Source organism: Echiichthys vipera (assembly GCF_963691815.1).
Source record: "Echiichthys vipera genome assembly, chromosome: 19".
Lineage (NCBI taxonomy): Eukaryota > Metazoa > Chordata > Actinopteri > Perciformes > Trachinidae > Echiichthys > Echiichthys vipera.
The window spans coordinates 12,495,014-12,513,249 of record NC_139844.1 but is presented as its reverse complement, the minus strand read 5'-3'; the positions used below and the strand labels follow the sequence as shown (position 1 = coordinate 12,513,249).

Sequence of the window (18,236 nt, the reverse complement as noted above, 5' to 3'; positions counted from 1 at the left end):
TATATTTCTTATTCTTTAATCTAAATTAAATAATATTTACATGCAAAAAGAAAGGGCCTGAATCTCATACGGAGGATGCAGAAGGTAACTTTAGGCCCACTACAGGGAAACACTTTATACCAGAAGCCTTACAATTATCTTGCAGCTTGATTAAATTGTTTCATTTAGTTGTGCTTTAACTTCTGTGTGTGTGTGTGTGTGTGTCTGTATGTGTGTGTGTGTGTGTGTGTGTGTGTGTGTGTGTGTGTGTGTGTGTGTGTGTGTGTGTGTGTGTGTAACTTCTCTGCATTAGCTCAGCATCAAAACTACAATTGATTTTTAATAATCTGCTTATTGTATACAAATCTCTAAATGGTCTTATAGCTTAGTATATCCATGAACACAGGCTAATGACAGGTGTTAAAGTTTAAGAAACTATTTGTGAGCCTGAAGAGTTGTCCAGGAGTAAACGTGGACAGTGTAATGAATGCAATATTATATGAGTTTAAAATTTCTCTACGCCTGAAATCCCGCACGGTGTCTGAGAACTTTAAGCCCTGTAATCAGATACAAAGCAGCGAGAACCCTCAGGTCCACAGACAGAGGTCTTAAACATCCCTCGTGCTGACGCTGAAGCAGGAGAGGCTGCCTTCGGTATTTATGCCCCGGGTTGATAGAGCGCCCTGTCTGAGGAACAGAAAGAGGCCCCCACACTTTTAAAAACAGGTTAAAACATTTCTCTTCAAAACAGCCTATGACTAACTTCTAAACGTATGTGAAGGTCTTGTATATTTTGGCATTTGTATGTTCTGCACTGATTGTTTCTGCACTTGATTTATTATTATATGTCATTTCTATGTAAAGCATTGTGTTGCATTTTATTATGTATGAAATATGCAATATAAATAAAGCTGACGTGACTAAGAATAAACCTGAGATTGTTGCTGGCATCATATCAATTCAGGTCTGAAAATGGAATATTCTTAAAAAAGCACACATTCGATCCACAAATCAACTGTAGAAATTGAAATATGACTTTTTCGGCCAGAGCCCTGCTGGATACCATTATTCACCTTTATTTCCCTTTCCCAAGCCAGTCCTCTGTGGAGCTGTATAAATGATGGCAGGTGGGATTACTGCCAGTGCCAGCGACTCCTGTCTCAGGTTAAAGGACTGTAAGAACTCTGGACTTGAACCTGTCTTCAACAATAGAAAACTTGGTCGTAAAATCCTAAAAAAAAAGTCATTTTTTTCTCAACTAGTTTGGAAACAGAATATTGTCCTTCACGTAAAGACGAAATACACTGTTAGTCCCCTCATAGTCTTTTTATGACTGTGTTTTCTCCAGCCTCCAAAGGTAAACACAGTATTACATTATAATCCAGTGTTGCAAAGTACGTTTACTCAAAAACTACTTAAGCAGTCAAAAATTCTGATATACTCATACTTTACATAAAAAAAACACCATAAACTAAAGTTGAAACCATTCATAAGCTCTAGCATGGTTTTAGTCAAATAACTGTTTTGGCCCAAAGAGGTAAAATTATAAACTATTTTGTTTTTCCCACTTTCTATCTCATATAAATCATTACGTTTGTTTTGTTTTCACATCTTTGGTAAAATGCAACATGGTATAATGTAACAGTCGATGTTTTTTCTCCATAAACGAGTGGTGTGTGTGTGAACCTAAAAAAAATACACTCTACCTGCTCTCTGAAACATTATTCAACAAATAATTCATCCATTCATTATTGTTAGATGTATTTATGCATTCTTAATAGATCTGTGGTTTATAATTTGGGAGCTATTTGTAATGAGGGGACTCTTGGGCCTGGTCTAAACGTGACATGGACCTTACTGTAAAGGTACGGAATATGAATAGCCCCACAGAGGGGCCTCACACCTACAGTGCAGACTAAACTACTCGCAGTTATTGTATATAAAGTAGTTAAAAATAGCTCCTACAATGTGATAATGTCATATACAACAATATATCAGTCAAAGGGGGGCGGCCTACTTTTACTTTGATACTTTGAATACAGGACCTTTACTTGAAACTAAGTATTTTTACATTGTTATGTATACTTAAATAAATTACCTTCTTTTACCAATCATAGTATCTATCTATCTATCTATCTATCTATCTATCTATCTATCTATCTATCTATCTATCTATCTATCTATCTATCTATCTATCTATCTATCTATCTATCTATCTATCTATCTATCTATCTACTGTATCTTACACTCATGGTGCAGCTTAAACAAACTGCATGAAAATGAGAAGTCAAAGCTTTAATGAGTCACATGCTCACTGCTGGTGATAAACAAAGCTGTGCTGGTGTGCACCGCCTACTACCTGAAGTTTAAAGCGTCCGAAGGAGCCCATTGTTGTCGCCTGATTGCTCGCTGTGTGTTTTTCAGGAAGTCTTATCAGGCGGAGGAAGACTGAATGAGCACCTCGGCCTGTAGTTGTGCTGGATCAGAGGCTGCAGGACAGAATTAAATGATTCCCATTATTGCACTGAGAATTATTGCTCCCCCTCTGTAAGACTGCAGCTCCAAGCCAAGATTACTATTTCTGGCAATGTTTGCCTCAGGAAGGAACCTTCGCAGATTTAATGGGACCTGAGCCATTGTACACAGCCTTCTGTATGGCACCCTGCCATCATTTCCAGAGAAGAAAAAAAAAAAGGACTGAGGGATGTGTGTAAAGTCAAAACAAGACTGTCCCTGTGTATGTGATCCTGAATACATCAAACATATTTCAAACACTGAACTCTCTCTGAGGTGGACATGAACTCAGATGAGTTTGAATTTGCGTACAGGAGGTTAAATGTCAGTCGTCATATGTCTACTACTGCTTTGTGTATTTTATATGAAACATGACAGTCTTTAGGTTCATTAAAAAAAATAAAATAGTCCAATTACAAATCTTTCCTTTATCTCATCTTTGGTCACTGTTATTCTCAACAAGTGAGGAGGAAGTGTTTAGATTCTCTACTGAAGTAAAAGTACAGAAGTACTGTAAACAAAATGTAGAGTCTTATATTATTGTATATTTGATTATTGGATCAATATTACTGCCACTTAAATGTAAGTAACGTTTCATCGTTGTAATTGGTCAAAGTGGAGCTAATTCTAACTAAAGGTATTGGTCTATACACTTTAACAATTCATCATATTTTATATTCAGGTTGAAATGAAGTTTTTCTACCTAGGATTAGAGACATTAGAACACATAAGGTGAGAAAGCATGTAAATAAATTAAAAGAGGTGGCATTTAAAAAGCTATATAAAATATATACATAACATTGTGTGAATAAATGGGAATTGTGCAAAAGAAGTTGAATAAAATTGAGTAAAATTTACAAAATTTCCATCAGAAATTAAGTATAGGCACCATATAATACCATACATGTAGACCTACACATACTCAGATTAATCTTGTTTCAAACCTATTGAAAGCATTTGTTTTTCAAAATTTCAGGTTGTGAATGCACTTAAACAGAAAACATTAATGAGCGTGTGAAGGCAGTAAATGTACAAGCAGCTCCCCCCAGTGACAGAACGCTCCCTCTTCTAATTCTCGCCTTATTTATATTTTTTTACTTATTATGTATTCATAAAAGTAGTATTCATTTGATCATCATATATATAAATATATCTAAAAAACAAAGTTATTGAATAATTTGAAAATAAAGTTTAGATATAATAATAATAGTCATCAGAGAGATGAACACACATATCACAATCCTACTGAAGCAATAAAAGTATTCATTTTGCAGAAATATGTCTCAGTTATTGATATATAGAGTACATTAAAATAATCATTTACTGTTGTAGCTGGCTGACGTGGACTTCTTACTTACTTACTAATCTTTGCGTGGCTCCCAACCTGAGAATAAATCTGGAGGGTCGTGAGATGATAAATGAAAGAAGAATAAACAAGTTTTGCTAAATTTGTCTCCATTTTTCATCTTTGCTTTTTTTGGGGGTGAAATATTGGAATATTTCACCTCTATAGGCCTCAATGTGTGTATTTATTTCAATGAAACCATTCAAGAAATTAAAAGTCTAAACGTCTCTGACGACAAAGACGTGACAAACCAAAAAGATAAGCCATTGGTCAAATATGTGAGTGGATTTTATAAGCTTGTGCTTTTCATCTAAGATCTTAATCTGTGAAAAGTAACTGATAACAAGCTGTCAAATAAATGCAGTGGAGGAAAAAAAAGTACCATTCACTTTATATATGAAGTGGTACAAAATGAAAACGCTCAAGTAAAGTACAAGAACCCCCTAATTGTAGTTGAACTTGCATTCGGCGCTGCCTTGGATTCTGTGTGCACTCCACGTTGAGCGACTGCAGCAGCTGCAGACCGAAAAATAATCACACAGCAAACATTGAGCTACAAGTGGCACAAATCTGATCACAGTAAGATCAAGAAAACCCAAGTTCATCACGACTGTGTACAGTATTAATGTGTTGATTTTTATTGAAGTTATCTGGAGTTGTTGTATCCAGGCTCTAAATTAAGAAAAAGCTGACTTAACAGATGACGGTCTACAAACTTTCAGTGGAATAATCATCACGTGTCTGGAATTTTTATATATGATAACCATGATGGGAAGTAACTAAGTATGTTTGCTTAAGTGCTGTGCAATTTTATGGTGCTTTTATTTACCCTAGTATTTTCCTTTGTTTCATAACTTGAGTTATTTTGCTAGTTTAACAGACAAATTATGATGCAATAAAAAAAATCTTCACCTTTCATTCATTCATATAATATTTAGTATTCTGAAACGGCCCATACTACATAAAAGCCAATTTTACGTTTGTTTATTTAAGCACCTTTTGATGCTAAACATTTTGAATGCATAACTTTGATATATTGCTGTTATAAAGTGTTTTCTATGGTGTTGCTACTTCAGTACCATTGCTAACAACCTATTGATAACCCAAAAACTAACTTTAACTCCACTTCAAAATAAGATCCAATACTGCAGGCAGATATTGAAATGAGTCCACTGGGCTATATATGTGTGTGCTTCCTTTTGTGGAAGCGTACTTTTGGACTGTTCCCTCTGCAGCGAGAGTTTAAAACATTAAGTGGTCATTAGCTGGACACTGGAGTGGTAGACTAATCACACTCACCCCGGCCTGCCCTCTGCTGTAAACAACCTAAAGGAGCTGCTTTAATGGAAGCTTTTAAATATGATGGTGACTCAGTGCCTTTGAGCAAAACCACATGTTTACATTAGGACAGATTAAAGTCGCCTCTTGTGCGGCAGGTTCAGGGTCCTCTACAGCTCCAGTGTGCAAATGTACACACGGTTAAATCACATACTGTAAGCAGTTCTGTGAGCTGAATACTGCAGGAGGAGAGACTAATGGAAACACAAAAGGTCATAATAACAAACCATTAGGCCCACGGCGGCTGCTGCTGCTGCTGCTGCTGCTACTCCTGCGAATAGGGCGGAGAGCTGCTATCAACCCACTGCAAAATAACAATAAAACAACCCGTCAGATATGTTTGAGCATGCACAGTCTTGTCTTTATAATTGAGGGTTTTTTAGTCATTTGACATGGGAGAAATAAAGCAGATAAATACCCAAACAACTAGGCTGCATTATTTGGGAATTTCAATTATTTTGCATTCAATTAAATGTGGCAAAAAGGCACAGGAATAAGCATTTGTGTGTCTGCGGAATCCAAGTGACTTGGCATTTGTAGAAATGTTTGAGGTGATGCATTAAGGACAGTCACCGGGCAGTATGTCCACAGCAGAGTGATGCAGAGCACAGCATCTCACCCTGCAGCTTTAATGGTTCACATTTGGCGAAATCAGTCCGCGGCGCTTGAAATATACAATTCATCAGTTGGCAAACTCCAAACAGCAAACCAAGGTGGTTTAATATCCTGAAACATCAAGTAATATACAAATCTGGAGATTATATTCATAGCAACATACAGGCTATTAAATACAAAACGTAAATGGGACATCTTAAGACCTTCTCTAGAGCATCTATCTATCTATCTATCTATCTATCTATCTGTCTATCTCAGTGTTTCACATGCTTTTTTTTTTTGCTCTGGGTTTTTGACAGCAGGTCAGTTTGTCTCACGGGAGGGCAGATCACATCGGGACAAATTTATCCAGAAAAGAGCTACTGGAAATGTTTTTCCACGCTGTCCCAGGAGCGTCTTAAAATTAAATTTGCTTCACATCTGTGTTGCTTTATGAACATACTTCTTTTTCTAATAACAGCCTAAAAGAAAAAAAGAAATGGAAATTGTTCCTTAAAGTTAAAAAAGGGAGTCTATATAATATTACATATGCCGTTACAATAATAATCCTCTTCCAGAGGGTTGTGCATCACTGAAAATCTTATAGAGCAGGCCTTATTATAGTTTTTAGTATTTAAAGATCTTTCTACATTTGTAATGCAGTTATTCCGCTTCAGAACATTAATATTCCTGTAGACAACATAATGTATGTCTTTTTCCCCTCAGTACATTGTCAAGGTAGCAGCCCATTACCAGCACGAGCCACACACAATGAAGAGCTGTTTCATTTTTTTTTTTTAAATGTTCTTAAGCAAAATGCTGCTATCTAGTGGCCACATTGTGTTGTACTGACATACGACATGTGTGGGCACGTCGATTTTGGACTTAAGACATGAAGCAGTTTAACTAGTAACCAAACAGAATTAATTTAAAACTAACTTAAATTAAAAAGGACCAACGATGGTTCTCTTCCTCACAGCCCACTGATTACTGCATTTAAATATTATGTGACCATGGGCAATATTGCAATTATATGATAAAGTAATAGTAATGTAAAATAAATAAGCCACTTTTTGTTGCATTTAGATGAGATTTCGTTACACAGGCCTTCTTCCCTTCTTCAAGTTCAAAAATCAATAGCCTAAGGTCCAAAATGTCATCTAAATAATGAAGGAAAAAAGTGTGCCCTACTTTTCATACTTTCAGTGAACACTGCCCCCTAAATTCTAAGTATTTTAGGTTTTGATTCAATTATTTGAGTCTTGTCTGTAACGCAGGTCGTCACTCTTCTATCAAATAAAAAACAACATAAGATTTGTTTCAAAGTCAACGATCATTATAGTGCAGCTGATTATAGTTTATATTAGTTGTCAAAAGTATATAGTAAAGGTATAGATTGGTTTTTTTGAACACCTTTAAAACAATACGTGTACACATTTGATAATATTGAATGTACTAAAGCTATAAAAAAACAACAGATCTTCAGTCAGATTTTCAACCCAAGGTTTCCCAGATGAAACTAGAGGGGAGATTAACCGTGTTCAGGTATTGTTTTTATAAACTAGCATTTTATCCAAATTTAAAATTCTGAAATTGTGACAGCGTTACTTCATCTGCAGTGACGTTAACTGCTCAATCAGTGTGTTCAAGCCTTTCATGTGCAGTTGGTCAATTAACACGTTTCCCTTCCTGTTCCTGGAGCTGGACGGGGGTCGTGTGTGTGGATCTCAGGGGGATTCCAGCGTTTAACCCTTGACCTCCATTAAAGCGCAGGGATGGTCTTTAGGGAGGAAGTTGGGTTGACTCAGGAAGTGAAGGCAGGTGTCAGCTGCTGGTGTTGGGACTGGTGACACTGGAACCTTTACTGGCTACTCACCGAGCTACTGAACCTCAGATATTCATCCCAATTGTGTCTAAATTTACATCCCATCGGGGCAGTGAGGCTGCAAGAAAAATAAAAAATGTTATTTCAAGTTAATGTTTAACATATATGCATTGTTTTATAGTATTCTTTATATCATCAGATATTACTTTTCTTTTCCATCCTCCAATCCATCCAAAAGAAGAAATGGAAAAAACAAAACAAATGGTTATTATCATCATCAGTTAATCTGTTGGCATCATTTAGCATTTAAAATGTCATAAATGATACAAAGATCAAAACTCACAAGTTTTAAGAGCTCACAATGAGGTTTCCAAATGTCTACTTTTGTGCAACTAAAGCCCAAAACCCCAAAGATATTCAGATAACAACAATATAAAACAAAGAAAATCACAGAATCTTCACTTTTCAGGAGCTGGAAACAGAGAATCATGATAATAATGAGTTTTAAGACTTTGTGTTGTTGAGAAAAGTGTATTTTTTCTCCGTTTTTGTCATTACATTACATCTCATCACATCCATTGACAGTTTTCTGCAGGTCAACACAGGCTCGGATAAAAACGCTAACACACCATTCAACAAGTGTGATTTAATGACAGTTCCCTTTTTTTCTTAGTGTGCGTTACAGCCTTAAGCTACTAAACAGAGAAGAAGAAGCAGGATTGACCATAACAAGTGCAAATCACTTGATGTAGGAGGTGTGGGACTTTTTGATTCAAGTCCATCTGTACAAATAAATCAACACAAATTTAAGTCTCAAATATACAGACGTATTCTTTTAAAACTGCCTTTCAGCATTCATCTAAAAAGTGATTAAGAAAAGTGAGAAGACTGCAGTTTTATCACAAAGGAAAGGTTAACGACACCTGTCTCTGGTGGCATTAAGTAAAAGCACTTTGGCACAATCGCACTGCACAGTCAGCAACATTACATAATAAAAGCTCATTCAAGCAATGTGACAGTGACTACATTTACAAGTAAACTAATATTCCACTGCAGGTCATCTATCAGCATATCCAATTTGAATATTCTGAATGTAGCATTTTCGGGTTAAGACATGTGGGATATGCTGTCGTTGTACACAAAACAACAAACCAACAAGCTTAAGAAAGAGAAAGTCCACATTTCCGGTTGGAAGGAGAAACACCTACTTCTAAATATCATAAAAGAGTTGGATATCAAGAGGTTTTTAGATATGTGATAATATTGCAACGCCAACCTTTTCAAGAAGGCTGCGTTTGCACGGTCCAACAAGTCGGCCACCTGTGGAAAACTTTGAAAGACTCCATTTTGCACGGATGCATGTTAACAGGAATATAAGTGTAATATTCATTTTCATTAGCCATGTATACAGCTTTGGAAGAATTTTGTCTTACCAGCAAAAACTGAAATATTTCATGCATGCAAACGTAGTCAATGATCCACGTAGTTAAGAAAGATGAATAAAACTACATATAAACCCGTGCTTTAGTGACCGAGCACTTAAAAAATAAAAAACAGTTCAAGTTTTTTTTTTTTTAGAAAAAAAAACACGTGAAAGGGTCAGGAGCAAATGTTGAGACTTTTTTCTCAGATGGATACAACTTAACCGTACAGTTTTAACTTGAATAAATCCCTTAAAAAAGCCATATTGTGATATAAAAGCTCCTTCAGAAGGCCCTCTGTACCGTCTAGGACTCTCTCAGTACATTTTCCATAGATGACAAACTATTCCGAGAGAAAAGAGAAAAGAGCTTGCACACTCCCACATATAAAATTGTGTGACGGTCAGTTAAAATCTGGGGTGTGACCAAGAAACATATTTAAAAAGAGACCACCACTGACAGCATATATGAAAGGTGCAGTGTCTTTGACAAACAGCCCAGTACACTGGGACGTCGTCAGTGCTCAAGTTTCAGATCTAGTCGCTGGTCTGCACGCTGCCGTCACCCAGCAGTCTCTCTCTTTCTCCCGGGCTGTCCTCCTCTTCTTGGTTCACCAGGGCAGCACAGCACGGTATCCTGGCCAGCAGGGGGCGGTGTAGTCCATTGTAGAGTGCTGTACCCACCAGCAGGACCAGGAATCCCAGCACCTGCAGGCCTTGAAAATGCTCCCACCCGAGCGCCAGGCTCACCACCCAGATGACCAGCGTACGCAGGCTGTCCAGCACCATGCGGGTGGTGGCGCTGATCTCTTTAGTGACGCTGATCCCGGCAAAGTTGAAGAAAGCGATGCTGACCGTGTTGCCCAGCAGAGCCAACAGGATCAGAGGCTTGTGCCCGATCTGACAGAAGGCGTCCAGCGCGTCCTCCAGGACCTGCCGAGGGTTGTCGCTGAAGTTGCCGACATGGATGAAATACATCGGGATGAGAAGCAGTGAAAGGACAACGAACCCAAAGAAACCTGGAAACAGACAGGAGAATTTAATGACCTAGAGGAGTGGTTCACAACCTTTTTAATCTGTGACCCCGTTAACAAGTCTTCTTGCAAAGCTTCCTCACTACATGACCAAAGCATGATTTACCAGCCCCAAATTATAGATTATTCTTCGACGTCCGACCTTTGCATTATTCACTATTAACTTCTTTTAACATTCAGGGGGTTCGTGGTTCATGACCAATTAGAGAGTTATAGGTCAAATTTTCTTTTTGAGAAACAAATGTTAAGATAAGATCAACCTTTATTTATCCCCTGAGGGGAAATTTGGTTGTTACAACAGCACAAAGACCGCAATGTATAGATAAATAGAGTACCAGAATAAATAATAAGAGGCCTATTAAAGCAAACACTGTTCAAAGTATACAGAACTAAACATTAAGCTTCTGAAACAATCGCTGGAAGCTGAAAAACAGATTAATTGCGCGGCCTGCAGCCATAACTGCGAGCCGCGCATCACTAATGTGTCTATAAAACCTGGTGTTGTGTATTATTTTGTGTTTTCTGTGAAGAACTTTGTAAATGTTTTTTGAAAGGTACTTTATAAGTAGAGTTGCAGAATATAATGCGTGTAACTGCAGATGACCAACTGCTTTACCTTCAGTACCAACAGCCCGAAGGGGATGGACGTCATGTTTGTAGACAAACTTTTCCTCCAGGACCATCTGCACAGAAACAATGACCTGAGCCATGATGATCAGAAGGTCTCCTGCAGGACAGACGAGTGTAACATGTTCAATTAACTGCTTTTAGGAAGATAATGTATATTGTTTAGCATTATCAGTGTCATTTCATGTTGTAATGAGATTTGATACGTAGATATGTTTCCTCCTAAATAATGGTTACACTTAGGGCGCACTCACACTGTCCGTCCGTGCCGTGCCCCGTGCTTTAGGGTACTTGTCCCCCCTCCCTCTCCCACCGCTGGCCAGGCCAGTTTGTACTCACATTGCCTGGGACTCGCACGAATACTTCTTGCCTGTCCATACGTCATCACACCGTAACACGTCACACGCATTGATGACGTCATCACGATGCGTCGCTTTGTTTATAAATTTTTCCATAGACCTGGGAGTTTTTGTGCGTCTTGTCCAACTGTTTTTGAATATTTTCATCCGACCAAATCTGCAGTGAACACTCCACCTCCGCACCACACCAACGTGAACCTTCGCCACCATTGTTTTAAATGTCCGCGCATGGTCCGTCCTTCTTTTTTCTATGTCCCAACAGGCGCACATAAAATGAGGTCAGAACCGCCGTAGGCCTCGCGCTCGTACAGGTGCGCACGCTCGTACTTGTACATGTGTTAACACGCTTACAAAAGCCCACCTCTCCCAAGCGCTCTGTGGCCTTCAATCTGGCCGCAGTTAGGCGCAGTGCAGTTGCAATGCACTCACACTGGTCAAACTAACTAGGCTTTACCAGTAAAACCTGTTTGGGCACGGTACGGATGGACAGTGCGAGTGCACCCTTAATTGACTTTTCTTGCTGTTGTCTTGCAACACCGTGTACTTAACAGAGTTGATTATTGCAGAAAATACAGCGCATAATAAGCAAAAAAATCCACCTCACCTGTTATGACGTCACTGAGTTTGTGTGTGTCGTCCCTGTGCCCGCTGAAGAAGTCGGCGAGGCCCACAATCACCAGGCCCAGGATGGTGGTGAGGATGCCCAGCCACTGACTGGGCAACAGGCGTCGCCCCAGGAACGCCACAGAAAGCAGACCAGTGAAGATGATGACGGCTCCGCGTAGCATCTGGAAGCTGGAGGCGCTGGTCATGTTCAGAGCTGAAAATAGAAAAGAAACACAAGTTTTCTCTTTAAGAAATACAATGACATTAAAAAAAAAAATCTATTCATACTGCTGAATAATGCTGAAAAGCAGGGAGCGCATAGCACACACAGGTGACGCACAAAACAGCATTATCTTTGACTCAATTATCTCTTTTCCTAACGAAAGGATTCTTTAAACCAAACAGATAATCTATTCTGTCCGGTCAAAAGTCAGGAATAAAAAAATCAACATCTGTGCACTTTAAACAAGCTTGTAGGCAGAAGCAGTTTACTGAACTGAACTAGCAGATAAAGACTACTAAAGGTCACTCACCAACATACATGATGGAGGTGGCCGTCATGTCACACATGGCGGGTGCGAAGAAGAGGAGAGGGTTGAAGCTCTGGCCTGGGTTCATCGTGGGCTCGGGGCTACGTCTGTCATGGCAAAGTAAGATGTAGAAGACCGCGAGACAGCTGAACTCGCCCAGAAACATCCCCACTGCCTGGAGAGGGAGAGCGGGATGAAGACAGAGAGAGGGGATTACAAATGACTTTACGAAGGACTTAATGACTTACAGAGTGGATTTTCACGATGGACAGAAAATTGAACACATCTATTGTGTACAGAAAAATCCTGCCAACAAGTAAGCAGCATTTTAAGAAATGTTGCATTTATTTAAATAGTTATTCAAGCAACTGAAATATCCATCCATCCATCCATCCATCCATCCATCCATCCATCCATCCATCATCATCTGTAACCACCTATTCTTTTCAGGGTCACGGAGACGAGAGGTGGGGCACACACTGGACACACTGGCCCTTCATGCTCACTTTCACACCTACGGGTAATTAAGGGGCAACAATTAACCCAACACCTGCATGTCTTTGGACTGTGGGAGAAAACCCACGCTAACACGGGGAGAATGCACAAACTCCACACAGAAGGCCTAAAGGTTTGAACCCTCCTGCACTAATTTTCAGTGCAGAAGCATAGATGTGCACATCTATGGCCTGTGGTTAATAGGCTGGGTATCAGTTCAACATTTTCAAACCTTCTGCTGTGCTGATAACCGAACTTTCCCCCTGATACTTACTTTTTCTATAAAAGTGTCTTTTTCCATTTAATAAAAGAAGCTTCAAGGTTGTCCATTTACAAGCAGCTGTGTCAGAATTTTGCTTAACTAAACTAACTGATAAAAGAAAGAGTAAACATTATTGCTAAGGTAGTCACTATCGTAGCCATTTGTTTCAGGACCTGACAGGAGTTGAATTTACGTTCAGTACCGAGAAAGAACTGTAGATCAGTACCCAACTTTCTTCGTCTGATGTGGTGCAGAGTGAAAGTGAAGTTTGTTATGATGCTGTCGCCTGCAGTTTATCACTTTACCTGTACAAACGGGTGAGCAAATTGGTGTTCAGGGTCGTCACGGCAACCCTTCGCTGAGAACATGTCAGCCCATCTGTAAGACAAGAAGATTTGATTACAGCTTAACTATTGATGTTTTATACAAGAGAATACACGTCCAAAACACCAGACTGAGAAAGAGCTGCAATGACGAGTCCATTGATGAGCACTTATTTTGATTATTGATTTATTGTTTTAGTCTTTATATTTTGAAATTGACAAACTTTTACTGGTTTCATCTTCTCAAATGTGATGCGTCATTGTCTTTTTCTGTCATATATGAGATTAAACTAAATATGTTTGAGTGTTTTTGCACTGTTCGGTCAGACAAAACGGGATATCTGAATATGTCACCGTGTGCTGTTGGAAATCATACTGTAGCAGGCATTTTCCACTATTTTATGACATCTTACCAACAAAACAAGTGACTGATTAATCAACAACAACTATGTGAGTCTAGAAATGAGTTTCATTTTGTTCTAATTTTTTGGATTATTTCACATTATGCAAAACACCAGTTTGCCAAAGATTTCTGCATTGGAAGCGAATTTGTTTCACTGCATACACTGACACTCAAACATACACACTCAAGCAGCTCATAACTCAATTATATATATATATAACAACAGTTGCTGAATTGAGAGCAGCCATTGAGAGTGAATGCACACAAATACCAAGGGAATTGTTTTGTGATATGTGCAATTTCATTGCTTCGTGTTGTCAGCAGTGTCTGTACCAGAACGTTGCACGATTTAGGATGTTTTCAAAAATAGTCAGTATGAAAAAACCATATGGTAAAGCCTATTGTTGTATATCACTGTGTGAATTGAATCCTCGAATTAAAAGTACAAAGTATTTTCTCATTTTCTAAAGAGCTTTAGTGCAAAATGAACATAACACGCAAGATCCTAATGTAAGGCGTTCTCCAAACAACGTGAATGTTGCTGTAACATTTGTCTTCACGATGCATAAATATAGAAAAAAAGACATCGTTTTGATGATATGTTTATATCGTCATATCGCCCAGCCCCAACTGTGCCCTCACATAAAATACTGTACAGTCAGTCAAAATGATTTGATAGAGTTCCTTGTGAAGTTAATGAGTGCTTAGATCCACATAATCCACTCACTTTTACAGTCAGAGGAAGCATGATCAGCATGTGAGTGTCCTGTCTGCTTCAAAATGCAAGACAAGGGAATGTGGACCCTAAAAGGTGATGACGCAGCACTTCCTTTAAAACGCAACAGCCTCTGAGCTCATCAATACAAGAAGGAAAGCTGATCCAAATCTGCTCGTTTGTGTATTTGGTGTCTGCATATACTTGCACCAAAATGATCAACTTTCACGCTGCATCTGATCTCAGTTTCAGGGCCTTTAAAAACCAGCGAAGCAGCGCTGTGACGAGGCCGGTTTCAGGTGACTGCGGTGAAACTTTACCTGTTAGTGGCTGATATTCTCTCTGAGCAACGTGACACAGCTCGTTTTGTCTGACACATTAGCACTCACGCCGTGATTCATTCAACACTTTAGAGGTTTTTTAAGCTGACAAAAGGACAGAAGTGCGTGTCAGCCAGCAGAGAGCTGACATCACAGATAATTTAGGAAGTTAAGAAAGCTGAATTCCTTGTTTCACTATCCTATCATGAGAGAGGAATTAAATGACTTATGTTTAACAATTTACATAACTGTAGATTCAATATTTCTGGGATTTGGACATTAGGTTGATCTAAACACGTAATTAAATACATTTTAAAAAGGGAACTTTCACTATTGTCTAATGTTTTATAGATTAAAGAGTTGATCAGTTAAATGAAGATATAATCTCCAGATTTGAAGACATACTGGATGTCATTATTTTTACACTTTTACCTGATGTGATATTAGGCAAAATGAAAATGAAAGTGATTATTTATAATGACTCATCTTTATTTTACCAGTGACCTGTAAATCAGGCCTAACAAGGCTGTTACTGAAGCTAACCTCTGACAGAACCCGAACAGTCTCAGTCTGAGGTCAGTTTGTCAAACAAAAGCAGTTTATTCAGGATAACTGAACATTTGGCTTTAGATAAGATAAGATAAAATAAAATAAGATGGAAGTATATTAATCCAGAAGGAAATTATTGTTCCAGATCGCTCCAAACTGCGGTATCAATTACAATATATAAGATAACAATGTAATATACAAGATAGCAAAATAACAATGACAAAATAAGATAACAATATAAGATAACAAAAGAGCATCAACAAGGTGAAATATAAAAATAAAGTGTGGAAATGACACAATATGATGATGTAACAGAGATATATTACACATGATGATGAACACAATAAAGTCAATGGTAGTGAAATGAAGATATTACACATGGGGATGAAAGGTAACAGCAGTATCTTCATGACAGTTTAGATTAAGCTGTTTAGAGAGTCTTCACATCCCCAGAGAGGAGCTGCTTCCTGGCAGTAATCTTATCAGGTGAGTAACGACATCTAAATGAAATGTCCTCACACGTAATGCAGCTTCCCATTCACAGCTCGATAAAGATGTTTCTTTCAGCCGTTTGTACATTTAAAGACACTAACAACAGTTAAAGCTTATTGAGCAGCTTTTACGTGCCCTAAACAAAGCTAGCTCGATTCATTTGCCTAGCTAGTTCACCGTGTTCCTCTGCAGAGACATTAACTTTAACTGTAAACACATGACACCGAGGACAAAAACATAATTCAAAGAGCTACTCACTTTGCAGATAAAGTGTTGATGGAGCCGGTTGTGAGCATAAGTCCTGCGAGGAACAGCTGGTAATTAGTCCAAGCCATGCTGGACGAGTGGACGGGACAGACAGACCGGAGAAAAGACGACCACCGGGGGGTTTCTGTGTTAGGAGAGACCTCCGGGTTGTTGTTCACACACGTCTCTGTGGGTTCTCCTCTGCCTGTGAACGTCACATGACAAGAGTCAGCTGACGTGACTGCACGCTGCCTTCAGGTCCTGTCGGAAATCACGGAATCCACAAAGACGAACGAGGTCATGATGGGTGAATGTGTTTTTACAGCAGAGATGTTCAACTGGTGGTCCGGGACCCACAGAGGGCTCTGAAATATGTCTGAAAATATACATTTGCATGAATGCAACGTGTTATTATTAGAAAAGAAAAATAAAATACTTTAATTTACACTACCTTTATGATCGGCTTACTGGCTGGCAGGGTAGCCACTAAGGTAGTCACTAAAGTAGTCACTAAGGTAGTCACTATGGTAGCCACTATGGTAGCCACTATCGTAGCCACTATGGTAGTCACTATCGTAGCCACTATGGTAGCCACTATCGTAGCCACTATGGTAGCCACTATCGTAGCCACTAAGGCAGTCACTAAGGTAGCCACTTCTGTCGCTATTAAGGCAGTAACTATCGTAGCCAGTAAGGCAGTCACTTAGATAGCCACTTCCGTAGCCACTAAGGCAGTCACTATTGTAGCCACTAAGGTAGTCACTATCGTAGCCATTAAGGTAGTCACTAAGGTAGTCACTATCGTAGCCATTAAGGTAGTCACTAAGGTAGTCACTATCGTAGCCATTAAGGTAGTCACTAAGGTAGTCACTAAGGTGGTCACTAAGGTAGTCACTATGGTAGTCACTAAGGTGACCACTAAGGTGGTCGCTAAGGTAGCTATTAAGGTAGCCACTATCGTAGCCAGTAGCCATTAAGGTATTCACTAAGGTAGCCATGCACAGATACAATTGAGCTGAAGGATTCAGTGTTCCTTACAAATGTATGTATGACGTATAAATATATGAATATGTTAATAATGATCATTGTAATATCTTAATATTGTATGCACCATAAAAAGCTGTGTGTAGGCTTTAGGCCGCCTATAAAGCGGTAAGGCCAAACTAGCGGTAAGGCCCAATTTCATATGAAACTCAATTTAATACAATATTTGTAGTTGGGGGGGGCTTCATTTCACTTTCAGCTAAGGGGTCCTTGGCCTGTTGAAGACCCCTGATTTACATTACAAGAACAAAGATTTTAATCATGTTTTATAGTTATTTTTTTAATGTCCAAATTTGACATTCAGATGTGGAAATTCAAATAAATAAAAATGATCATTTTATTTATATATGCTTTATTTGTTTGTTGCTTTTGAGGTACAAGTTAGGTAAAATATGAGGTACAAAGTTCATTACTGACCTTGTAAAACCTCAGTTGAAAAAAAACGAGAAACTAAAGTTAGCATTTGTTTCGGTGCTTTTGATCACATGATCTCCATTAGTAGATGATTCCATTAATCAACTGACTTTAATCAGTTTCTGAAAATGCCCAGAAAAAAATGGAAATTTGAAGATTTACAATTTCATGACCAACTCCATCATGGTAGCTCCAGCAGGGTTACTGAATGGGTTTCTGTTCTCAACAGAGCTATTTTTAGTGTACAACCTGTGGAATTTGAGTTATGTGCAGTAAATTGATTTATTATTCAGGCAATAATCAAATTTACCTGGATGACACTCTTAGACCTATGCGTTTGACAGTTAGACTGAATTGGATCAGGACTACGACCCTACCAGATTCTTACAGTAACCACATTAAATATAACCACATTTAAGTCTAAAGTGGTTTCTCTAAGAATCTAAGTTTATACTTGTTGTTGTATCATCATACAGGCAGGATTTTATTGCTACAAATGAATATGCTATGTGAGATTATTTGTTTTGTCTTTATTTTCTACCCAATGCATTTCAACACCTTATCATCTCTGCAGATGAAAACAATTGGTGTTTAGAGGGGACCTTAATTGCAGCATGATATGCGCAATGGAAAACAACAGGGGGCGACAAAGACCAGATAACCATCTACCATACGGTTTGAAATTTGGACCACAGTAAAGACCCTCATTTCCTCTCTGTGGCCTCACATTGCCTAAAATTAGAACATACACTCCACTTTCCATGGAGATGCAGTCCCTCAGTGCTTCTGATGTCAATTTTAG

The 18,236-nt window shown here is 38.7% G+C and overlaps 1 protein-coding gene across 1 annotated transcript; it reads right to left on the bottom strand.

Annotated features, from left to right (window-relative positions):
• Window positions 1–8,164: 8,164 nt before the first annotated feature.
• Window positions 8,165–16,171, bottom strand: slc35f6 (solute carrier family 35 member F6). The gene is made up of 6 exons (XM_083933571.1): window positions 15,989–16,171; window positions 13,234–13,306; window positions 12,175–12,346; window positions 11,640–11,855; window positions 10,666–10,776; window positions 8,165–10,034 (listed from the first exon to the last, which is right to left on the bottom strand). The coding sequence occupies exons 1-6, from the start codon at window positions 16,063–16,065 to the stop codon at window positions 9,553–9,555; spliced, it is 1,131 nt and encodes a 376-aa protein (XP_083789697.1). The 5' UTR covers window positions 16,066–16,171; the 3' UTR covers window positions 8,165–9,552.
• Between the last annotated feature and the right edge of the window lie 2,065 nt (window positions 16,172–18,236).